Here is a 25,562-nt window from a genome sequence, read left to right on the forward strand (position 1 = left end):
GAGACGTCGCGTCCTTCTGGAAACCCAGGATGTTCCCCTGCCCCTCATCAGTGAGGCAGACCACGGCCCTCTGTTCAAAGTGCTGTCCGATGTGTCCACTGCTTAGTTACTATTGTCCCTCGCAATTAATAAGCAGTCCGTGCAGGGACGCTTTACAAACATGCAGGCATTCACCCCCTCATCAAAATTTCCCCTTGAGTTTGCATCCGCTGATTAATACGTCTTCTTGAAGTATGGCACGGTCTGAGGATGGCCACCTCCAGCAGGTCATATTCGAAGGTTACAGCTAATGTGAAGCAATGCTCTCGGGTTCCCAGGGATCCCATGATTAAGCGTTAACACGGGTATGGGAGAACAAAAATGAAACAAAGCTCACTCAGCTAAGAGAAGGAACAAGGGAGGGGCACAGGAGAGAGGGAAGAAGGAGAGGGATATTCTGAAGACCTGGAAGGTGTTAGCGTCTATCTGGACCCAGGAGACCTGAGAAGGACGGCATTGACAAGGACATTGTCCCCTTCGTCCAACATCCTCCCCCCCCACCATGGTTCACTCTGGGGAGCGCGTAGAGGAGGGCTGGGAGATGTGGGTCCTACTTGATATGACGACAGACTCTTTTCCTTCCTTGGCAGATACGACCTGCGTGCAGGACTGCCCTGAGGGCTACTACGCTGATGAGGACAGCCACCAGTGTGCACCCTGCCACAGCTCTTGTAGGACATGTGAAGGGAGACGCAGCACACAGTGCCTCTCCTGCCAACCAAGCTCGTTCCAGCTGGAAAAGGAGTGCCTGCCCCAGTGCAGGGAAGGGTAAGGTGCTCGCTACACGTTTCCCTCATTTGATCCCAAAGCCACTCCAGATAGCACTACTGGCAAACCCCCTGTGCAGACATCGAAGGTAAGTTACAGAACACCAGACTGAAGTCTCAATGCTGGTAAGAAATGAAGACGAGAGTCCAACCAAGGTCCCATGGTCTCTAAAGGATTTCAGCTGGTTCGTAGTAATGGATGAGGGCGTGGGAGAGGCGAGCGACCCAGTGAAATAACACGAGACGCCAATCATCAGGTCACGCTCACGTGCCAAACTTCGCTACTGATTTCGAGGTACAAGCCATCACAAGGCAGAGGCAAAATTCTTCCCCCAGAACAGTCTTAAGACCATGAATGTAGGTTCTTTCTCTTCTGCATTAGGATTTGTTCTGTTGGCGACATCAAAGTGATGTACGTGGCGCATTAATTTTACAAAGGGAACCATTTCAGTTACATATCCCCATTTATACCCTACCAATGCTCCAACCTACCACGGCCCCATAAATCCATTATTTGCAGGTTTAGTTCCCATAAGCAATGTAGGGACACTGCTACGTTCTCCTAAAAGCCCCTTGCGTATGAGAACTCTATTATTTTTTGCTAGGAAAATCTTTGAGTGTATTTATCAGAGGATCGGGTTACCACCTTATTTGAAAGATTTGACCGGGGCATCCCTCCCCGCCCCCAACCCAGGAATCACCAATAAAGAGAAAGATTGATTACGGGCCTGTTGCTGATTCTTCCTTCCCAACCGGTAACCGAAGGCACCGAGAGTTTCTGGACCCAAAATGAAAGCCTGTAACCTCAGACTTTCCCAAATGCTTCTGCCCAGATTGGACATCACTTTTCTTTTCTTCAGTTTCTATAGCAGCTACTGCCTGCATTACTCATTGTAGTCCTTATACACTGCCCTGTGTTTTGATTTACCTCGTCCATTCGCTCATTCATTCATTCGACACATGTTTAATAAAGAACACCTTGGAGATGTGAGTAATGCGAAGAGGTTGACCTTCAAGAATTTATGCTTCTTTTATATTTCTTACCAAGAAAATTACAAGCGCCTGGAAAAAAAAACCAGCCTCTTATTTTTTCGCACATATTGCTACAATACTCAGCACAAAGTCACACACGTCAGCGGCCCTCAAAAACACCAGCCATATAGATCAAGGAAGAAAGGGCCCTACCGAACAAGAGAGGCGATGGGGCCACCTGGCTTAGCCTTTGATCTTCATTCCACAAGGTGCCTGAAAAGATCGGAAAGGAATCACCATCTTCCTCAAATCGAGTCATTAAATACTCCTATACGCAAGAGGGTGTAATCTTGTGATCTCAACTGATTGTAGACCATGGAGTTAAGAAGACAGATGTTTCATTGTAAAGTTACCCACGGAGACGAGACACACAGGTTGCCATAAATCTCTTTAATGGGGAACAAATGGGATATTAATGAGGTATAAGTGGAGATATTTAACGGAGATTGTCCCTTTTTGTAAAATCAGTGTCCCACATACATTACATCTGAGATGTGTTAAACCTCTTTGCCTTGGAAAGGCAGGTATATGATCTTCTGAACCCTTTACCAACACATATAGTTATGTTAGTGTTTAACCTCGGAGCAGGTTTTTCAAGGCTCCCATTATTGTTTGTATTTATGCACAAAATCCTCTTCCGGGCATTGAGGATCTGGGCATCTCATAGCCACCTCGTGCAAAAGTCATCAAAGTAAGCAGTGGTATCGTACTCTTCTTTTAATCGTATCTAGTAACCACCCACCCCCACCATCTTTCACTCTTTGATAATTTTTTAAATTTTTTTAATGCTTATTTATTTTTGAGACAGAGACAGAGCGTGAACAGGGGAGGGGCAGAGAGAGAGAGAGAGAGGGAGACAGAATCTGAAACAGGCTCCAGGCTCCGAGCCGTCAGCACAGAGCCCGATGCGTGGCTCGAACCCACGAACTGTGAGATCATGACCTGAGCTGAAGTCGGATGCTTAACCGACTGAGCCACTCAGGCACTCCTCTTTGATAATTTTTAAAAACTACTAGGTATTAAGCTTTCTTCCCCACAGTTCTTATTGATGCTTTTCATCGTAAAAACCCATCACGTTAGTAAAACACATTCATGCTGCTTTAGAGTTTGCGAAGTATTTCTACTGAGAATGTATTTTTATATGATGATTTAGTTCTCCACTAATCCTATGAGATTGATATTATTCTCTCCGTATTAAAAATGAGGAAACTGAGGCTCAAAGAGGTTACGTGACTTGCCCAAAGTCGCAAAGCTTCTAAAACACAGTGGAGCCAAGACTAGAAATCAGATCTTCTGACTTCAGCCTGTATATTCTCTGGGTGGGCAAGTGCAGATTTCTACCTTGCCCTGTGGCTCTCTCTTTTGAGCCTCCTGTGGGCTTTATCAACCCTTCACTTCATGACTGAAGTTTCCCCTTGTGTTCCTCTCATGACCCTGTCTCTCTCATACCCCAGTCCTACTGATTGACTCGGTGGTAATTGTTCCTCGCCCACCCATGGAAGGTAAAACAAGGCTTGACCACTGAGGTACAGGTGCATTCACTCAGGTCAGTGACAGGTGGCTGAGTAAGGCAGACTCAGCCATGGCCTTAGTTTCCAACAAGTTAGTGGAACTGAAAGAAACTTTAAGGAACTTAATGTGGCAGATAGTTTCACGCCAGAGAAGCCAAGGGCAGACCTTCCAGTTTCTAGGATAGTTTCAGTGTGCCAATGTCCAGGGATGCCAAGGAGGGTCAGATGAGCTCTAGAAGTTCATCTTTGTCCACGATTTCTTTCCTCTCGTCTATCTTACTTGAAATATTCTTATTTACTTTGCGCTGCTTTGCTATAGCGGTATTTACCAGGCAGGTTGAAATCACATTACCCCACTTCGCTAGCTGTTTGACATTGAGCCAAGTGGTCTAAATTCTCTGAGCCTCAGTTTTTACATACATAAAATAGGGACAATAATACCTAAATCGTAAGGTTTGCTTTGAGGTTTAACACACAATTCATAATTATCACTAACACGCATTATTTATAATGTGCCAGGCACTGTTGTAACTATTTCCTTAGTAATAACTTATTTAATTTTAGCTGCTAACATTAAGCCCCATATGACGACCTGAGACAGAGACGTTGTGTGAATTGGCCACAGTCGCACAGCTCATGCCTGGAACAGCTTGGCTTTGACCCCATGCAGTCTTGTTCCAAAAGGCAAGCTCCTGACTGTCACGCTCCAGTGTCTCAGTTCTATGTTCAATAAAGGGAACTAACGTTTACGAAGTCCCTAGCGTACGATCGGGTACGCAGTAAAAAGTTAACCAACAGGGATTATTGTTACGTCAGCCTCCAAAAATCTTTCCGACGAGGTTACACCTGTTATTGTGTAAACATTAGCATCACGCACATCATCTCCCAGGTCAAGATTATTTTTTTTAATTGAGGCGCCAGAAGAATCACTCAGAGGTACATTTAGAACATCCTCCATAACCGGATCCCATTCTACAAAACCTGAGACTTGAATGTTCAAGTGGAGAAGCATATAGGTATAAGGAAGTGAACAATTATCATAACTCTGCAACATACGATAAGTCCTAGGTCCTTTCGTATGTGTTACCTAATTTAGTACTCACAAATAGCAAGGAAGGGATTGCAGTGCCCAATTTAAAGATAAGAAAACAGAGAATCATTAGGTTTGTTAGTATCATTACAGGCATACCTTCGAGATACTGCAGTTCACTCCCAGACCACTGCAGTAAGGTGACTATCGCAACAGAGCAAGTCAAATGAATGTTTCGGTTTCCAAGTGCATATAAAAGTTGGGTTTACACTACACCGTAGTCCATGAAGCGTGCAAGAGCATGACGTCTAAAAGAGCGATGTACGCACCTAAACTGAAAAATACTTTAGTGCTAAAAAATGGTAGCCATCATCTGAGCTTTCAGTGAGCCACTGTCACCGAGCACAGATCACCGTAACACGTAGGATAATGAGAAGATTTGAAATATTGCGAGAACTACCAAATCGTGACAGAGGCACGGGGTGAGCAAATGGCATTGGAAAAAATGGTGCCAAGAGACTTGCTCAACGCAGGGTTGCCACAAACCTCGAGTTGGTAAGAGGCACCAATGCTTGCAAAGCGCGTAAAGCGAAGCGTGGTAAGAGGAGGGGTGCCCTGTGGTAATGTATCTACTGAGTACGGTTAGCGAGTGGAGCCTAAAGTCCCCCAACTCGGAAACAATCACCGTCTGGCTAACCTCGATTTTCCCGCCACACCCAACCCAAGAGCAAAGCCTGGGATTCAGTCTTCGCTTCCGCACTTGGTTTCAGATATTACGCAGAAGCCGCCACCGGACGGTGTGAGAGGTGCAGCAAGAGCTGCAAGGCGTGCCGGGGCCCGCGGCCCACCGACTGCCTGTCTTGCGATACGTTTTTCTTCCTGCTCCGCTCCGAGGGAGAGTGTCATCGCACCTGCCCAGAGCATTACTACGCAGATCAAGACACACGGACGTGTGAGAGATGCCACCCAACTTGCAGCAAATGCAGAGGTGAGGGTGTACCTGTCACTTTGCATGTGTGGAGGGAAAAATGAGAAGGCCTCCTTTGTGCTTGGCCCCTGTTTTGTGTTGTCTTGTTAGTTTTATTTGGAGAGAAAGAGGGGGAGGGAGAGAAAGAAAGCATGCTGGGGAGGGGCAGAGAGGGAGAGAGAAATTCCCAAGCAGGCTCCACGCTGACAGCGCACAGCCCGACACGGGGCTCGATCCCACGATCCTGAGATGACATCAAGGGTCAGATGCTTAACCGACAGAGCCACCCAAGTGCTCCATTAGCCCTCTCTTTTTTCACCACCTTTGGAGGTTCCTCTCTCTTACCAATCCAGCCAAAACTCTCCAGCACCCTCCGTTCTCACTCAGCGTCCGCATCTGCCCTGCCCAGGCTGCCCTGCATTACATTTCTGCCTCTGCAGACCCTCCCAACCTTCCAGGCCCAGATACAGGCATCATCTCCCCCTGGAGGTGTTTCCCACCTGCGCTGTCCTCCTCCTCTACTTGTTGAACTTGGAATCTGGGTAGGGCATTTTATTTCTATTACTTCAACAACTACTTGAGATGTCTGCCTCCAGCTCTCCCAAATTCCACTGTTACTTTCCTGATACCTACTTCTCTGTCCAAGAGAACCCTAAAATCAACATGTCCCAGAGTAAACCCAACCTGGGCTTCCTCCGATAGTCATGCTGTTAATAGACCCACTGTCCAACCACCTATCCAGGTTTGATACCTTAACGTTATCCTTCTCTTGCCTCTTGCCCAACCCACCTACCCTCCAACAAAGGTGAACTTCAAGGTCTGCTGATTTTCTCTCCTAAGCATTTTTTTTCAACGTTTTTAATTTATTTTTGGGACAGAGAGAGACAGAGCATGAACGGGGGAGGGGCAGAGAGAGAGGGAGACACAGAATCGGAAACAGGCACCAGGCTCCGAGCCATCAGCCCAGAGCCCGACGTGGGGCTCGAACTCACGGACCGCGAGATCGTGACCTGGCTGAAGTTGGAGGCTCAACCGACTGCGCCACCCAGGCGCCCCAGCATTTTTTTTTTTTTTTAACTCAGATCTCTTTCTCCATTTTTACTATCCTTGTTCTCCATTTTCAGCATGTCTCAGCCAACTTCCTGAAGTACCAGCATGTGAGCTCGACTCCGGTCTTGCCACCCCCCTTCCCCAACTCATCCTGTATAGTAATGCCAAAGCAATAAAAAATTCACATCTGCTGGGCACTGAAAGACAATCAGGATGAATTATTCTCAATATTTAAGAAATGCCTCCAACAACGTGTTAGTTGTTAAAACTTATCAGATTAATATTGACAGTCGGGAAGGTACATTTCTGCTATCCTTTTCAAAAGTATTTTGGTTAATTAGTTTGGCCCCTTCTCTATATAAATTTTATACTCAGTCACATTTCATTAAAAAAAATCCCTTGGGTATTAATTGATATAGCACTGAATTTATTTGGGGAGAAAAATCCATCTTTATGATGCTGGGTCATCACATTGATGAACATGGTATATCTCTGCAATCTATGCATTTATTTTTTGTCTTTCAATAAACTTCCAATAAATGTGGGGTTTTTTTTTGTTTTACTTCTTAAAAGGTAATTAAATTCTTTCCCCAGTCAGTCCTTTCAGCTTGATCTCACCTCTCCTTCCAGGTAGTCTAGAACCCAGAACCACCTAGAACTACTCAGCAGCCAGCAAACATGTCACGCTCTTTCATGCTTCTGTGCCTTTTGTCCATGTGTTTCCTCTTCCTGGAAAACAACCCTGTAGGAAACACTCAACTTACAAGGAAACTTACAAGACCCAGCTTGAACGTCATCTCCTCTGAGAGGGAGGCTTGTCTTAGTCCTCCCAGAAATGTTCTTCCTTCTTGATTCTGTAATATGTCCTTTATCATAGCCTTTTTTACATTACATTTTAATTAAACATGTCCATCTCTCCTACTAATTGTGAGACCATCAGGGCTCAGATTCTACCACCGTTATTTCATATACCCTATTCTAGTCTAGACTGTACAGATAGTAAGTGCTCATTCAGTGTTTGCTGAATGAATGAATGAATGAATGAACAGAAAACAAATCCTAAAGTCTTTTTGCAAATTGGAGAATTTTCAATTATGACATCTTCAAATGTTGCTTCTCCACCCTTTCCTCTAATCTCTTTTCCTGGAATTCCTTAGTTAATGTCACTCAGGGTGTCCCGACCTCTAGGTCTCTTACCTGCTGTGTTATATTTTTATTTCTTTGACTCTCTATGCTTCATACTAGGTTGACTCTTCAGAGCTTTAGTCCATGCCTCTAATTTGTTCTCTGTGTTTAATCTAAAGTCCATCCCATCTATTATTGTAGTTCTTTTTTAATTTAAATGACTTACTTTTAAAATTTTTTAATTATTTGTTCTTTATATCCATCTCTTTTGTTTCATATCTCAAAAGTTTATTAGAGTAGAAGAATAGAAAGGAAGAATAGTAGGAAAGCTCTCTTTACAGAAAGGAGACGTTCGAAAGTGAATGCCCTCCTTAGTATTTCTTTATGGATATTAGGTCTTCATTTATTTGTTAATATCCTCAATCTACTGAGTTTTAAAGCCCTGTCAAACTTCCCTATAAAACTGGTATTATCTGGGGGCACCTGGCTGGCTCAGTCAGTTGAGTGTCCAACTCTTGATTTCAGCCCACGTCATGATCTCACAGTTCATGAGTTCTAGCCCCACCCCGGACTCTGCATTGACAACACAGAGTCTGTTTGGGATTCTCTCTCTCCCTTTTTCCACCCCTCCCCTGTCCTTTCTCTCCAAATAAATAAATATTTTTTAAAAAGATTCTCTCTCTCTCTCTGCCCCTCTCTCCCACTGGCTCTCTCTCTAAGGGGGGGAAAAAGACTAAAAGAAAAAAATGACTCTCCACTGATTTTAAAATAGAATCATAACTAGCAACTTCGCATATGAGGTCTTCATCCTGGAACTCACATCCCTCACCACCTCGTCCACCACGCTCTAAATCCAGGCGTAATCGGTTACTGGAAACCAGAGCCAACCTTGCCTTTCCTCTTTCTAGAATACTTTCTCCAGCCTGCTTTACCCAGCTACCTCTTTCTAATGCATGACAGTCAGTATTTCCTCTACAAAGCCTTCCTGAATCTATTCTGTGTACCTTTCATCCTCTGCACTCATTCATCTATTTATTTATTCAACAAACAATTATCCTGCAGTATTCAGGCGGTGTCCATATAACTGTGAACAAGGCAGCCCAGAGGGCATATTTTATACTCTTTACTTATTATTTCTCCCTCTCTCTCTCTCTCTCTCTCTCTCTCTGACTGAGGTCTCACTCACCTTTGTATCTCTAGCACTGAGCACAGTCACAGGGGCAGGCAGTGACGGTGGCCGGTGGCTCCAAGGGCACCTCCAACAAAGGTGATGGCTCCGGGCGGGGTGGCCATGCCAGCCGGGGTAAGGCAACGGCTACCACAGTCCATGACACGTCTGGGACAGTGGAGCTCTGGCCTTTGTAGGCCTCTGTCTCAAGCCCATCATGAAGGTGACCATCAGCATGGCCCATCACTGCTGAGGTGCCGGGGAGGACCATTTCCAGCTGGGAGGTGCTGGAAAGGCTTAAGGCCATGGTGCACAATCGCCGCTTCTCCACCCTGCAGATTTCCTAGGGCACCATGGACTTCATCCTCTCAGATGGCCAGGTGGGCAAGAATCTGGTCAAGTTTTTTTATTTGGTTTTTAAATTTTTTTTCACGTTTATTTTTGAGAGAAAGAGAGACAGCGTGTTAGCGGGCAGAGAGAGAGGGAGACACAGAAATCAAAGCAGGCTCCAGGCTCTGAGCTGTCAGCAGAGGGGCCCCATGTGGGGCCGGAACCCACAAACCAGGAGATCATGACCTGAGCCGAAGCCAAATGCCCAACTGAGCCACCCAGGCGTCCCAAGAATCCGATCGCGTTTTAACTGGCCTGCCTCCACCGCAAGGTCCTTCAGCTCCCCTGAAGTCCTCAAGACGCATGCCACCAAGTTCAAGACCAATTTCCCTACACACTGGGACTAGGACTCTTTCTTCCATGACACAAAGGACGGGAATGAAATGCTGCCCAGGGAGCCGCCAGGAGGAAGAGGAGGAACGCCACGAGGAGGTTCGTGGTCAAGGTGCTTTGAGACAAGTGTGGGGACATATGGAACGTGGGCATCCCCATGCTGGACCCCCAACGGGAGGAGACGACAGGCCGGAACTTACACACCTTCAGTTTCGGGGACCCATGAACTTCCAGGCGAACGTCGCATACCGCGAGGACCCACCTGGCGCGGCATCCAAGTCCCGAGCGCCACGCGCCGCTGCAGCTCACGGGGAAAGGCCAGCACCGCAAGGCCACCGCCTGCAACATAAGGCTTCTTCCGACTCCAAACACCTGGGCGATGCCTCACGGAAGAAACAGCAGCTCAAGAGGCAGAAACTCCAGGAGCTAAAACAGGAGAGAAGATCAAAGCGCCTAGAGAAAGAGGCAGAGAACAGGGCAAAGGAAAGACAAAGAATTAAGAATTGGAGAGAGGAGGAAAACGAGAGAAGCTTCCCAAGACGGGGGGGGGGGGGGGGGGAACCCCAGAAGGACTGTGAACTCTGTGAGAACCAGAAAACGCTGGAGAAGCTACGAGCAGAGGAGCTGGAAAACCCGCGAGAGAAAGGAAAGCAGGAAGCGTGGTGGGGGTGGGGGGCGTGGTTGGTCTTGATCTTCCAATCGGCAGCCACCTGTGCCTGCTCTGGGCCGCCTGCAGTGCGCTTCTCTGAACCCTGGGGTCCCTGTCACCGCCCCCTGCCTTCCTCAGCTGTTTGCAACCATAACCAAAAAAAAAAAAAAAAGGAAGTCTGAAAACCAAGAGAAAAATCAAAAACTTGAAGAGAGTACTCGGTAATTTTTTTCATCGTCTTAGAGTGACGATCAGTGACATAAGCGTTAAATTACTCTCAGCTACGAAGTGCTTAGACTGGCGGCGGATGGTCTAAATTAATCCGGGAATGGCCACGTGCTATTCACACTAGGCCTAGAAGGTCTTTCCTTTTTTTAAATTTTTTTAACGCTTATTTATTTTTTAGAGACAGAGAGAGACAGAGCATGAGCAGGGGAGGGGCAGAGAGGGAGAGGGAGACACAGAATCGGAAGCAGGCTCCAGGCTCCCAGCTGCCAGCACAGAGCCCAATGTGGGGCTCGAACTCACCGACCGCCAGATAAGTCGGACGCTTAACCAACTGAGCCACCCTGGGGCCCCTAGAATTTCTTTTACGTAACTCCCAACATGGGGTGTCAGCACTATCCCATTGAGATATAATGCAAGCCATGCATACATTTTTTAAATCTTCAGTGGTCACATTTTAGAGAATAAAAATAAACCGGTGAAATTAACTTTAATAATATACTTATTCAATTCATACATCCACAATGTAATCATTTGAACACGCAACCAACATAAAAATTGAGAATTTTTTTTAACACTCAGTCTTTGAAACCCAATGTTGATTTTACATTTACAGCACAACTCAAGTTGTACTAACCACATTTCGGGTGCTCAGCGCCACCGTGGCGAGTGGCTGTGCACTGGACAGCACATTTCTAATGTAGAATGATGGCTCGGGAGTGCCTGGGTGGCTCAGTCGGTTGAGCATCTGACTCTTGGCTTTGTCTCAGGTCATGATCCCAGGGTCCCGGGATCGAGCCCCGTGTCAGGCTCTGTGCTGAGTGTGGAGCCTGCTTGAGATTCTCTCTCTCCCTCTGCCCCCTCCCCTGTTCACGCTCTCTCTCCGAAGTAAAAAATTAAAACAACAACAACAACAACAGTGGTTTCAGATGGTATTTTGGCAGAAGCCCATCTTCTTCAGGTGGAATCTTAAACTGAATCCCATTATGTAAAATGACCAAGCAGAGCTGCTCGGATTGGAGCGCAGAGCCCCGCCTAGAATGCCCTCATTTGCTCCTCCTTCCTGCCCCCAGGGAGTCCCTTGAGGCAACTCCATGAGAACTGCCATACCGTGGTTCCCACCCTTTACCTATCTGCAATTGACTCCAGTCTTAGGAAGAATTGGCCTTCCAGAGCAAACCTGCATCGAGTAACCATCCATTTGTGTTCTCTTATTTTCATTCCAGAGGCACACAGAGTTGCTGCTCAAAACTTCTAATCAGAATAAGATAAACGGGAGAATACATTGAATTGGGGGCGGGGTAGGAGGGTGGTGGAGGGTTGGCATTGTCATTGGCCGCAGGCCACATCGTAGTAAATACAGTGTTGGCTTTCTGTTAGGTTTTTTACCACTCTTTGATGCCACTATTACTAGCTGTGTGGGGCCTTTATTCCAACTGGGATTGCCAGATACTCTATATTTTGAACTCTATATCTCGATGCGCTAAATCTGATGTCCTACGAGCAGCGCAATGGGCTGCAGCAGGTGGTTTTTATTCAAGCCCAGGCAGCCATCGTTAGGTAAGTTAATATCTCAACCTCAGCCGATCAAAACAGAATACCAGCTTTTCAAGATGTTTTTTCTTTTGTAGGGATTGTAGAAATTATCAGTGATGTTGTAAGCACAGCTGGGAAAACTATAAATTTCTTTAATTGAGTCTGAGATAGCCCGGGTAGATGAAGGGTGATGGTTCCGAGGATTCCCGGTCTCAAAAGTACATCAACACATCCAGACAATGAAATACTATTCAGTGCTATCGGAGATGAGCTATCAGGCCACGAGAAGACACGGAGGGAGCACAAATGCGTATTCCTAAGTGAAGGAAGCCAATCTGAAAAGGCCACACTGTGATGCCAACTGTATGACAACTTGGAAAAGGGAAAACTATGGCGAAGACAGTAACAGGTCAATGGCCGCCAGGGGTGGGGTGCAGGGAGAGAGGACCAGGCAGACCACAGAGGATTTTAGGGCAGCAAAAATATTTCTGTATGATATTATAATGACAGGGAGGTATTATTATTCATTGGTCCAAATGCTTAGGATGTATAACACCAAGAGAGGACCCCAAGGTAAACTAGAGACTTCGGGTGATAATGATACATCTATATAGGTTTATCTTTGGTTAAAAAAAAAAAAAATTACCATTTTTTTTTCACTTTTGTTTTTATTTATTTTGAGAAAGAGAGAGAGAGAGCGAACAGGGCAGGGGCAGAGAGAGAGGGGGAGAGGGGATTCCCTAAGCAGGTTCCGCTCTGTCAGTGCATGAGACCTTGAGCCGAAATCAAGAGCCTGACGCTCAACTGATCGAGCCACCCAGTCGCCCCCCAAAGTTTCCATTCTGGTCAGTGACGTTGAGTAACGGGGGACGCCAGGCCTGTGCGGCAGCAGAGTCCACGGACGGTGTCTGTACCTCCCTCTCTATTTTGTTGTAAGCCTAAAACTCCTCTAAAAAAAAAAAAATAGTCTTAATCGACACATCCGCCGCCGTGAGAATGTATTCAAAGGATGGCTGGTCACAGCTGGGTAAATCTCACCGCCTTTCGGTTCGGGCCGCCTCCTCCTGTGTTTGACTTGAACTCCAAATGTACCTGGCTGAAGCCTCCCACATGTGCTCATTTAGACCAGCAGCCTTCGTCCCCCTGCCACACACATCCTTTGCTGCTTAGTGCATCTTTGTGCTGTCTTCTGGTTTTGCAGCATAGAGATTCCAAAACAGGGGAACAGGTTTTCTCCTGGGTTGCAAACTGGGTGAAAAAAGGATGAATTCCAAGGTGCCTTCCTAAAACATTAGCTGCCATACTAATTGATGAGGGTACAAGAATCCTGGGGAAATACAAGATTTCAAGAAACACAAGATAATACAAGAATTCCGGGGAAAATTTAGCAACCTAAATAAGCAATTTGCCAACTAGACGGCATTTCATTCACATTTGACTGCCGGGAGTAGGAGGGTACGAAAAAAAAAAATATTTCAGAGCACTGGGCAGGGTGGGGGTAGGAGATGGGTGGCACATTAACGCCTGATATTACCTTTGCATGAGGTGGGTCCCTCCAGAATTAGCTCATTCCTTACCTTTACACATTTAACTTTGTATTTATCCTCCTCACAAAATCGTTTGGAACACAAATCCAGGCTGGTAGCCAAAACCTCCTAACTCTTTCCAGCTTCCTCTTCCTGTATGGAATGACACCATGGACAACCCCAGGGGTTGCTCTGCATTGCTGAGTTCGTTCATCCTGCGGGGTCAGTCCAAGGGAAAACCAATAGTGACTTGTGAATTCTAAGGAAAAACCGAAACAATCTTTACAGGTCCCGCCGTTCCTGCCGATCCTTAGAAGCAATGATAAAAGTAGGTTGTTAAACTTGGAAACAATAGAAAACTTCCTGGAAATTAACAAACTGCCTTCGGCAAAAGACTCTCCGTACCCAGGGCGCACAGACTTTGCAATAAATCAATGTAGGAGACTTAACTCCAGGATATCACCTTCAGCCAAATTGCTGCCGGTGTTCTGGAAAATGTAAACAACCTTAAGGCACAACCGTTGTGACCTCATCTTTTTACTGCCTTTTTTGATTCTTCCTACCCTCGATTTCTCTTCATTAAAAACAAAACAAAATTTTTAAAGGAAGTATTTTGTATTCTAAAAATTGAAGTAAGACATCTCAGCTGTGTTTTGGAAAAATGTAGGTTGGGAAGAGGAAGGAAGGAGAGAAGGAGAAGATTTATTCTCTCATGAGAGACCACAGTTCTGTTCCAGAACATGTGGCAAATTCTGTATGAAGCTCTGGGTAAGTAAAAATAGGATGGCTTTCTCAGATTTCAAACTTGACCACAAATCTATGGTAATCAAAACAGTATGGTACTGGCACAAAAGCAGACACAGAGATCACTGGAACAAGATATAGGCCCCAGAAATAAACGCACATTTACATGGTCAATTAATCTATAACAAAGGAGGCAAGAATCTACAATGGAGAAAAGACAGTCTCTTCAATCAATGGTGCTGGGAAAACCAGACAGCCACATGCCAAAGAACGAATCTGGACCACTTTCTTACACCATACACAAAAATAAATTCAAAATGAAATAAAGAAATAAATAAATAAACAAACAAACAAACTCAAGATGGATTAAAGACTTAAATGTAAGACCTGAAACCCGTGGGGTGCCTGGGTGGCTCAGTCGGTTAAGTGTCCGACTTCGGCTCAGGTCCTGAACTCACAGTTTGTGCGTTCGAGCCCCGCATCGGGCTTTGCACTGACAGCTCAGAGCCTGGAGCGTGCTTCAGATTCTGTGTCTCCCACTCTCTGCCCCATTCACTCTCTCTCTCTCAAAAATAAATAAACATAAAAAAATCTTAAAAAAAAAATAAAAGACCTGAAACCATAAAACTCTTCAAAGAAAACCTAGGCAGTAAACTCTTAAACATCATAATATTTATTAGTAAAATTTATTAACAATATTTTTCTGAATCTGTCTTCCCAGGCAAGGGGAACACAGGCAAGAGTAAATAAGTGAAACTACATTGCACTAAAAAGCTTTTGCACAGCAAAGGAAACTATCAACAAAACAAAAAGACAACCTACTGAATGGAAGAAGATATTTGCAAATGATATATCTGATAAGGGGTTAAAACACCAAATATATAAGGAACTCCTACAACTTAACAACAACAAAAAATCCGAGGACAAAATGGGCAGAGGACTTGAATACATTTTTCTAAAGAAGACATACAGATGGCCTACAGTCACATGAAAAGATATTCAACATTATTCTGCATCAGGGAAATACAGATCAAAACCACAATGAGCTATCTACCCTTAGACGGGTCAGAACGACTGGTGTCAAAGAGACAAGAAAGGACAGATGTTGGTGAGGCTGTGGAGAAAATGGAGCCCTTGTGCGCCATTGGTAGAAACGCAAACTGGGGCGTCCACTATAGAAAACAGCAGGGAGATTCATCAAAAAATTAAAAACAGAAATACCCTATGATCCGGTAATTCCACTTCTGGGTATTTATTCAAAGAAAAGGAAAACGCTAAAGTGAAAAGATACATGCATTCTATGTTTATCGCAGCATCATTTACAGTAGCCAAAATATGAAAGCAGCCCGTGTCCATCGAGAGACGAATGGATAAAGAGGCGATGTGTCTATACAATGGAATGTGACTCCTCCGTAAAAACGAATGAAACCTTGCCATTCGTGGCAACACGGACGGACCTTGAGGGTACTATGCTGAGTGAAAGAAGTCAGACAGGGGAAGACAACCACCATATGATTTCACTGTACGTGGCATCTAAAACAAAATAAACACACAAACCAGTCGACTTACAAATACAGAGAACAAACGGGTGGCCGCCAGAGGTCAGGGAGATGGGAGGATGGGCGAAATCGGGAATTAGGAGGCACAAACGTCCAGTTGTAAAATAAATAAGTCACAGGGATGAAAAGTGCAGCATAGGGAATAGAGTCAATACTATGGTGATCACTGTGCACGATGACAGACGGTAATGATACTTAATGTGCTGAGCACTCCGTAACGTACATATTTGTTGAATCACTGTTGTGCCCCCGAAACTAATATTTTATGTCAACTCTACTTCAATTTAAAACTTAAAATTATTGGGGCGCCTGGGTGGCGCAGTCGGTTAAGCGTCCGACTTCAGCCAGGTCACGATCTCACGGTCCGTGAGTTCGAGCCCCACGTCGGGCTCTGGGCTGATGGCTCAGAGGCTGGAGCCTGTTTCCGATTCTGTGTCTCCCTCTCTCTCTGCCCCTCCCCCGTTCATGCTGTGTCTCTCTCTGTCCCAAAAATAAATAAACGTTGAAAAAAAAAATTAAAAAAAAATAAATAAATAAATAAAACTTAAAATTATTAAATGGCTTTGAATTTATATCACTACAGGCAGCCCCCAACCTGAGAAGCAATTGGGTAATAACGGTTGGTTCTCTAATCTGTTGTTCAGAGCTTAGAATTCTTTTTTTCCGTAGAAATGTCATAGATGACTGAGCTCACAGATCAGACACGAAGAGCTGACTTACCTCCACGGTGTCTGCGAAGCGTAGGACTTGTGGGTCTGCCTCAAATTCAACTAACCACTCTTCACCGTGTTCTTCTGATGGGAAGACTTATATCAAGTTCCGACTCACAATCACAGGCATAGATAGTCCAGCCCCCCCCCCCCAATCTACCTCCCTGCTCTTGTTTTGAAATTCTCGGCAAAAACACCAGGACCTTCCTAATGGAATGAATGAGAATTCGGGTCTCTTGTCTCCAAACCCTTTCCAGAAGTTATCCCCTCAAGATCTGCATAAAAGGTGATGCTTGGGTCAGTCATTCTTGAGGTCTCTGAATTAGGAGAGCAGAGTATTACCTGCCACCCCCCCCCAAAAAAAAAAACCCTGTAGATTCAGACCTCCTCTACTTGATGGGTCATAAGGTGTTAAGGCAGATAGTATGACTGAAAGAGCACTGAATTGTGGGTCAACAAACCTGAATTTGAATCTTGACTTGACCATTACCTATGTGACCTCGAACGAATGTCTTGACATTCCCTGGGCCTTAGTTTTCTTTTACTTAAAAAATATTAAATAAATAGCACATCCAATTTTTGAAAAGACAGTTTTTAGCTTTCAAGAGAATTTCAACGGAATCTAGCACCACCAACTAATTAAGAGCTGGACAAAATGATATTCTTTTAGCCCTGGCCTTTTAAAAAAAAAATTTTTTTTTTTAATGTTTATTTATTTTCGAGAGGCGGGGAGAAGCAGAGAGAGAGGGAGACAGAATCCGAAGCAGGTTCCAGGCTCTGAGCCGGCAGCACAGAGCCCCATGCGGGTCTCGAACCCACGAACCGTGAGATCATGACCTGAGCCACCAGCCACCCCAGCCCTGGCATTTAAATTCGAAGTCTGGTGGTTTTTAGTTAGAAACTGCCTCATAACGATTTCCTCACCAACTGAGTATTAGGACCTCCAAGTCCTCTGGTATCAGTCTCCTCCTCTATCCTAGCTAAATAAGCAGAAGGACAAATAAAAGCTTTATAGCCTTTCTACACAATTTCTTATTCTCTGAAAATCCTTCCTTTTGTGGTCATAAAACAGCTATCACTTCCAAATCCCCAACGTCCAAACGCGAGTTTTTACACTGACTGGACTAATTGGGTAATTTCTAGGTTTTTCCTTGGTGACTTGCACACTCTTTTCTCCCCCATCTCTTCAATCAACTCCCCCTTCTACTTCAATTCGCTTGGCGTATTCCTTGCTCCGAAGTGTGTTGAATCCAACACAGAGGTAGATATCGAAGACCAGCCTCACAACTTAGAATCATTTTTTTTTCTTCTTTCAGGAAAAGGACCGTTGAACTGTTTATCTTGTGTGTGGAGTTACCACCTAGCGGGAGGAATCTGCACCTCAGACTGTCTGGTGGGAGAATACAGAGTGAAAGAGGTACTGGGAGCTGGGCATGATGTGCCCTGGCCATTTCTTTCTTCTTTTTTTTTCTTTTTTTTATAAATTTTTTTTTCAACGTTTATTTATTTTTGGGACAGAGAGAGACAGAGCATGAACGGGGGAGGGGCAGAGAGAGAGGGAGACACAGAATCGGAAACAGGCTCCAGGCTCTGAGCCATCAGCCCAGAGCCTGACGCGGGGCTCGAACTCCCGGACCGCGAGATCGTGACCTGAGCTGAAGTCGGACGCTTAACCGACTGCGCCACCCAGGCGCCCCTCTTCTTCTTTTTTTTTTTTTTTTAACGTTTATTGATTTTGAGAGAGAGAGAGAGACAGACAGACCAAGTGCAAGCAGGGAAGGGGCAGAGAGACAGGGAGACAAAGAATCCGAAGCAGGCTCCAGGCTCCGAGTTGTCAGTGCACGGCCGATGCGGGGCTCGAACTCACGAACCGCGAGATCATGACCTGAGCTGATGTCAGCCGCTTAACTGACTAAGCCCCATTGCCCTCGCCATTTCTGCAGAGGCATGGGAGCCAGTTTCCGCGTGTATTCTGGGCAAAGTCAAAAAGTCCTAAAATTCCTACACTCGCTCTACTTTTTAAATCTTCTACCAATGCATCATGGAATAATGGTGCTACCTACCTGCAGCCTTAATTTCAATCAAAGGGACTGAGATGACCTGAGATAAATAAGGGGGAAGTTAGGTAATGAGGACCTCAGATTTAACTCTACGTTCATTGCTTGTGACCTTGGAAGTTTCAGGTCCCCTTATATCAGAAATAAGTATCTTCTCTCCTACCCCTCTGCTGTCTAACCTGAAATGCCTGAATAATGTCACAACTACAAAACTGCTGCTTTTCATTTCCTCCACCCCGCCACAGTGTAGTGAGAGAAAGAGATTTCAGGGCACCCAGGTGGCTCAGTCAGTTCAGTGTCCGACTTCGGCCCAGGTCATGATCGCACCGTTCCCGAGTTCAAGCCTTGAGTCAGGTTCTGTGCTGACAGCTCAGAGCCTGGAGCCTGCTTTGGATTCTGTGTCTCCCTGTCTCTCTGTTTCTTCCTCTCTCTCTCTATCTCAAAAATAAATAATTTTTAAAAAAGAGAGAGAGAGAGAGATTTCATTTCCTTGCTTAGAAATCATGGATATTCTGAGTTCACCAACTTCTTATGTTTCCAAACGTTACAAATTAAGTAAATCTCGGGGCACCTGGCTGTCTCAGTCAGAGTCCCACTCTGGGTTTCAGCTCAAGTCATGATCTCATGGTTTGGGAGATCGAGCCCCGAGTCGGGCTCTGTGCTGATGGTGTGGAGCCTGCTTGGGATTCTCTCTCTCTCTCTGCACCTCCCTGCTTGTGTGCGTGCTCTCTCTCTCTCTCTCAAAATAAATGAATAAACTTAAAAACAAATGAAATTAGGTAAATCTCCCCAATGGTGAAATTAACATGACTCGACATATTCACATATGAGCTCTCTTTTAATCCTTAAACTTTGAAGAAACTGGGGCTCCAAGAGACTGAATAATTTTCTAAAGATCACATAAATAGTAAGTAACAAAGCTGGGGCTGAAGCCAGGACTTCGGACAGCTAATCTGTGATTTGATAAGATAATAACAGCTGAGAAAGCGCCTTATCAGCACCGGAAATGGCCAAAGTGCTCAACAAAGGCAATTTCCATTCCTTCTTTCCCACAGCACACAAGGAAAATAGAAAGATATCTTCCCTCATCTACATTTTCAGCACCAGCAAAGAAGCAACCTGTCAGGAGGGAAGCCACTTTCTCCTTATCTCTTGGTTCTTCTCATGGAGATTTAACTATTTCAGCTAAAGGGTCACAAATAATATTCGGGGGCAGGGCCAAAAGAATCTAGTAACCATGGAGGCCAGGTAGCTGAATGTGTATGAGCGAAGGGTGTTGGGTCAAAGAAAACCCCAGCGCAAGCTTGATGAAAAGTGGAATTTGACGTGTCACCTGTCTTGGTGACATCAGAGCAAGCGCTCGGGTCGTGTCAACTAGGAGAGCCCAAAAAGGGAGCCACTGCCCCTCAGCTGTCTGTGATGTTGCCACGTGGTTGTGATGACCTTGTTGACCGTCTAGCGCCTCTTTTTTTGAGAGAGAGAGAGCATGTGTGTGCATGCGTGTGTGCGAGCAGAAAAGGGGCAGAGCGAGAAGGAGAGACAGCATCTCAAGCAGGGTCCGCACAGCCAGTGCAGGGCCCAGTGCGGGGCTCAATCTCACCACCGTGAGATCATGACCTTGAGATCGCAACCTGCGCCAAAATCAAGAGGGGGACGTTCAACCGACTGAGCCACCCAGGCGCCCCTGACAGCCTAGTTCTTAAAGAGAAATTAGGAACTGACTTACAAGTGGAATATCTTCATTTTGAACGTGGGCAAGGAACTGAAAAAAAATTTTTTAACTGTGAAGGTCAGTTTGGATGAGCCAGACAAAACGTGTCCTTGACCAGGTACAGCACATGAGCCACCAGTGTGCAACTTGAGCTGTTCTAGAAGCCTGTTCTCCCACTGTTGTGGCCAGCAGATCTCAGATGGAAAGACCCAGCAGCGATTTCCTCCACGGGCAGTCAGTTCTGTCTTCCACCCTGAACAGCGAAAATGGACCCAGAGCAAAGCTCTCTGGCTCCTGTCCCCCACGTGCCTCCCTCCGTCAATGGAGGCAAGACAGAACTCCCACCTGGAAACTCCAGTAGCTTGCCAAGGCCTCCACACTCAGAAAGAATCTCCCAATTGTTCTTAACAGGGGGAGAAGTTTACCTGTGAAAAATGCCACGAAAGCTGCGTGGAATGCAAGGGACCCGGCACCAAGAACTGCACTGTGTGCCCCGCCGACCTGGTGCTGCTTATGGACGACAGTCGTTGTCTACACTGCTGCAATACTTCCGACCCCTCCGATGCCCAGGAGTGCTGTGACTGCCGGGACACCACAGGTGAGGGGAGAGGAAGAGCAGCTTGCAGAGGAAGGGCCTGTCCACCAGAAGCAGATGGGAGCAGAGGGGAGAGGAGGACGGAAAGTTCCGGAGAATCAACAGAGCTCCCTTTTATTGAGTGCCTGCTGTGTGCTTAGTGTACCTAGAACTTTCTGTCCATCAACTCATATAAACGGGTTTTGTTTTTTTTTTTTAAGTAATCTCTACACCCAACGTGGAGCTCAAACACAACCCTGAGATGAAGAGTCACATGCTCCACCCACTGAACCAGCCAGGCGCCCCTCTGCGTAGATGTTATCAATCCCCTTTTGCAGATGAGGAAGGAGACCAAGGCTCAAAGGGTTTGATCAGCATGCTCAAGTCCATAGCAACGTTAAGGGTTCGTCTGGAATTAGAATATAGATTCCTTGCACTGCAAAGCCTGCGTTCTTTAAAAAAAAAATTTTTTTTTTGAGTTTATTTATTTATTTGGGGAAACAGAGCACATGCAGGAGAGGGGCCGAGAGAGGGGGAGAGAATCCCAAGCAGGCTCCGGGCTCCAAGCTGTCAGAGCAGAGCCCGATGCAGGGTTCAGTCTCACGAACCATGAGATCGTGACCTGAGCCAAAATCAAGAACCAGACGTTCGACGGACTGAGCCACCCAGGTGACCCTGCAAAGCCTGCCTTCTTTCCACTGCTATGCTGCCTCTGAGATGAGAGTTCAAGTCAGTCTAGAATCTCACCTCTTCTTTTTTTTTCCTTTCTTTCTTTCTTTTTTTTTTTTTTTTTCTAGAACCTCATCTTTATAAATTTTTTTTCTTCTTCTTTCTTATTCTTCCCTCCCAGGGAAAAGGAAAGGAATCAACTCTCAAAGAAGCTAATGGCAATATTATTTTTAATCATTCTATGGAAGTTAGCCAACATCTAGGGCTCCCCTTAGAGACTTAAGGCATTTTAGACATGAACTTTCATCAAAGGCTAAAAAGAAACAAAACCCCTTTTACCAATTCCCAGGCCCCCAACTGGCTTCTACCCCCAACCCCATCCATATGGGTACTTGGTCTTCACTGACCACAAACTTAGATCCCAAATGGAGTAATCCCTAAATGAACACACACACACACACACACACACACACACACACAAATATATATGATATATATTCTTAAAATATATTCTCTAGTCCAGAAGCAGATCATTTCCTTGGAGTTGAGATGTATCACTGTCTGACAAAGAGACATCATATTTATGTGAGCCTGTCCATGTATAAGTGAAGTAAATCCCAGACCCATAACTGCTACTAGCTATTTCCTTTTTATTGTTCATTAGCCTTTGCAATTCAATTCTAAACATCTTTCCAAAAACTAACCATTCCCTTCTTTTAGCTTTCCTACCCCCACAAACGGCTGATTTCCCCATCTCCTCAGCCATATCCATCTTCAGGGTCTGATTGCCTAATATCCAGGCTATGTCAGCTAAGAATAGTAACCCTCATTATATCGATGGCTTTAAACGAAACCAGAAGTGTGTACATGTTGGGTGCAGAGTTTCTCCAAGCCTGTTCCAACTGAGAACCATTTAGTCACCTTTCCTGGGCCTTCTGTGACACCTGAAGATCCACATGGGACAAACCTGAACAGTCTATATACTCTTGATTATCTGTTCATTTCTTCCTGAGACTCTCTGCTCCTTCCTCGAAACCAGATCACAGAGGCTGACCCCAACTCTGCAGACCTAAGCCTAGAGAACAGCGAGAAGACATGATTGCATATGGCGCCCTAGTAATTGAAACGATCTTGAAACATCTTTTATTGATTCTCCTGCTTTGGGCAGTATTTACCTCCAAATACCACACATAGACAGTTTACCCATCCCTCTGGTGCTTTAATATTTCCTCCAGAGAAAAATTCTGTGCTGATATTGTTAATGAAGAAAACAACTGTGATAGTGCTATTGTTTCAGAAGAGGACAGTCTGCTTGATGGGCAAAACTCCCATGAGGATAAAATCGGAAATTTGTTTATCACTAGCACAAAGAGAGGGGAGATACATAGTGGTGGTGAATCCGACCTAATTGGCTAGTATGTAATAAGCAAAAATCGTTGCCCCCAAAATAACTAGGGGCAGAATTGCATCCATTAAGCTAGTGTATATAATGTATCTAGAATCTCATAAAAGAACCCTGGGGGCAGACCCACGTGGTTCAAAAACCATTTATGGAAAACTCACAGTGTTACGTCAACTCGTACATCCAACAGAGCCTGCTAGTTTTGTCCCTGGTTCTCACACTCTCTTTCACGTTCCCATTTGGCAGGTTAAGGAATAGGGAAAGGGGCGCCTGGCTGGCTTAGTCAGTAGAGCAAGTGACTCTTCATCTCAGGATTGTGAGTTCAAGCCCCACACAAAAAAAAAAAGTCAGTGGTTTTATAAGTAATCTTTTCTACCTTTGAACGTTGGACCAGGTTGAAGGGTAGCTGGGGAGAGGAATCAGTCTTAGAGAAAGTCAGAGTTGAAACAAAAAATGGAGCATTTAGCAGTAACTGAAGCATGGCCCAAGATGAAATCTTTTCCGTAAGAGGGAACTAGAAAACTCGATTGTTAAGGTTGAATACTTAGTGACTGACACATGAGGTATGAGGATGAGGGGACTCTTTCATTCTCACACTGACTTTCATCCTCGAAGGGTTTGTTGGTATCATCAGACGCAGACTCGGACCCTCAGGGGGGACACAGTGCAATTCTGTAGAGTGGTATGCCCTCTAGGAAAATCAGAGACAGCGATTCTGCCATTTTAGATTTCAAAGACAGAGCAAAGCTTTTTACCTCAGAAACTAATTTTCCTTATTCCATTTCTCCTCTCCCCTCCTTCCCCTCTCTCTTCTCTCCTCTTCCTTTGAGGTCTTCTTCCCACAGACGAGTGTATCCTTCAAGCAAGTGAAATTGGGCCTGCAGGCGAGCGGACCAAGACAGCCCTGTTCATCACCTCCTCCATTATGCTGGTGCTTCTGCTCGGGGCGGCGGTGATTGTCTGGAAGAAATCACGGGGCCGAGCCCAGCCAGTAGCAAAAGCCGGCTATGAGAAGCTGGCCGACCCCGGCAAGTCATATGTTTCCTATAAGAGCAGCCATCTTGAAAGCACCAGCTTTGAAGAAGATCAGGTCATTGAGTACAGGGACCAGGACTATGAGGAGGAGGAGGATGATGACATCGTCTACATGGGCCAAGATGGCACCATCTACCGGAAATTTAAGTGTGGGCTGCTGGATGATGATGAGGATGAGCTGGAATACGACGATGAGAGTTACTCCTTCCAGTAGACACAGCCCTCCCCCGCCTTCGACCCGCCCCATCCTGTCCCAGGCATTACAGTTTTGGGGTTTTAGTCCCACACACCAGTCTGATGTGTGGGTGTTTGCGTCCTCTTAACCCTGAGTCCAGCTAGAGCTAGTAAGAAATGCTGAATGATTGGTTCTTCTTTGGGGTGACTACATTCAATCGACCGTAACTGGGGAACAAGGATAAAATTCAGAGGGATTTTCCTCAAAATAATATGTCAAAATACAGAAGTGAAAAAAAAAAAAGTGAGATTTGTACAAACTGTTTCATGGGATTGAAAAAAAAAGCGGTGGGCCTATAGGAATTCTGTTTCTCAGTGATATTGCGGGGATATTTGCTGCCTTCTGGAATTCTGATATTTCTGTAAATGATTTTGGGGGGACAGGGAGAGGAAAGAGATTCTTGTTTGTCTTCGGGGATTTTTCTCCCCTGTGAGCTATCTGTAGGCAGAGGTTGGCTCTGTAAGGGCCAGCTAAAGAGGGCTCACCACCTCATGCCACTTATCACCCCGTTCCTCCCCAAAGAAAGAGTTGGAATGGATTCTAACATGGAAAAATCCCAACATCCTGCTCACCAGCGTAACAACCCAGTTGCCCACCAGCCTTCCAAAGCTCTCTACCTCTGGGATCTGTTTTTAGACGTCCTAGGCTTCCCTTGATCCACTCTCCTGTCACGTACACGCTTGGATTTGTGCACAAGGCACAGTTTTCTACAAATAGCAATCCAGAGGGAAGGGCTCTTACTGCGTGAAATTACACAGGCCGGGTTTTGCGGATTCCCTTGTCAAAGCAGAAATTACAGGCAATGCTAGGAGGGGATCGCAAGAAAATGACGTTTTCGGATGATAATGCTACTCAGAAAAAAATTTATTGCACACCTACTATGCGCTAGGTACCGAGCTAAATAATGCCTTTCAGAAAAAAATCACCCCACTTAATACATGACTTCATGAGGTTGGTACCATTATTGTTCTGTTTTTATAGGGAACCTCAGACTTCCTGAGAGGTTAGGTAACTAGCCCAAGGTCACAGAAAGCTAAGCAAGATTCCTGGAAAAAGAACGACCCTAAAAGGCATATTCTTAAGAACTATGCTAGACTGGCATAAAATAAAAAGGAACCTAAATATAGTAAAAGCATGTATATTATTTTATGATACGGCAACTCTATTACCTTTACGAAATCCATGCATTTTTCTTGTCTTTTAACGTAACGAATCACGGATACAGGAAATCTCTGTGAAGAAGTCTTCATTGTACTGAAGGCCTCAGTGTTGCTTTAAGGGAATATGCTCTTAAAACAAAGGTTGGCAAACTTTCTCTGGAAAGGGCCAGATAGTAAATACTTTAGGCTTTGCACGACAATCAACTCGGTCACACGGAACAAATGGGTGGGCTATGTTCCAATTAAACTTTATTTATGGACACTGAAATTCAAGGGAATTTTCATGTATCATGAAATTTTATTCCTCTTTTGATTTTTTTTTTTCCTTCCATCACTTAAAAACGTAAAACCGTTCTTA

The 25,562-nt window shown here is 45.2% G+C and overlaps 1 protein-coding gene across 1 annotated transcript in view; it reads left to right on the forward strand.

Annotated features, from left to right (window-relative positions):
• Nucleotides 1–24,023, forward strand: part of PCSK5 (proprotein convertase subtilisin/kexin type 5) — a 455,082-nt gene extending 431,059 nt beyond the window's left edge. The window contains exons 34-38 of the mRNA XM_047102277.1: nucleotides 630–807; nucleotides 5,150–5,367; nucleotides 17,678–17,778; nucleotides 20,541–20,727; nucleotides 23,620–24,023. Of these exons, the coding sequence (XP_046958233.1) occupies nucleotides 630–807; nucleotides 5,150–5,367; nucleotides 17,678–17,778; nucleotides 20,541–20,727; nucleotides 23,620–24,023 (1,088 nt within the window). The remainder of the gene's footprint in view (nucleotides 1–629; nucleotides 808–5,149; nucleotides 5,368–17,677; nucleotides 17,779–20,540; nucleotides 20,728–23,619) is intronic.
• Nucleotides 24,024–25,562: the final 1,539 nt, after the last annotated feature.

Source organism: Lynx rufus, unplaced genomic scaffold (assembly GCF_022079265.1).
Source record: "Lynx rufus isolate CCGP_SWC_20201006 ecotype Redwood Valley unplaced genomic scaffold, mLynRuf1.p SCAF_10, whole genome shotgun sequence".
Lineage (NCBI taxonomy): Eukaryota > Metazoa > Chordata > Mammalia > Carnivora > Felidae > Lynx > Lynx rufus.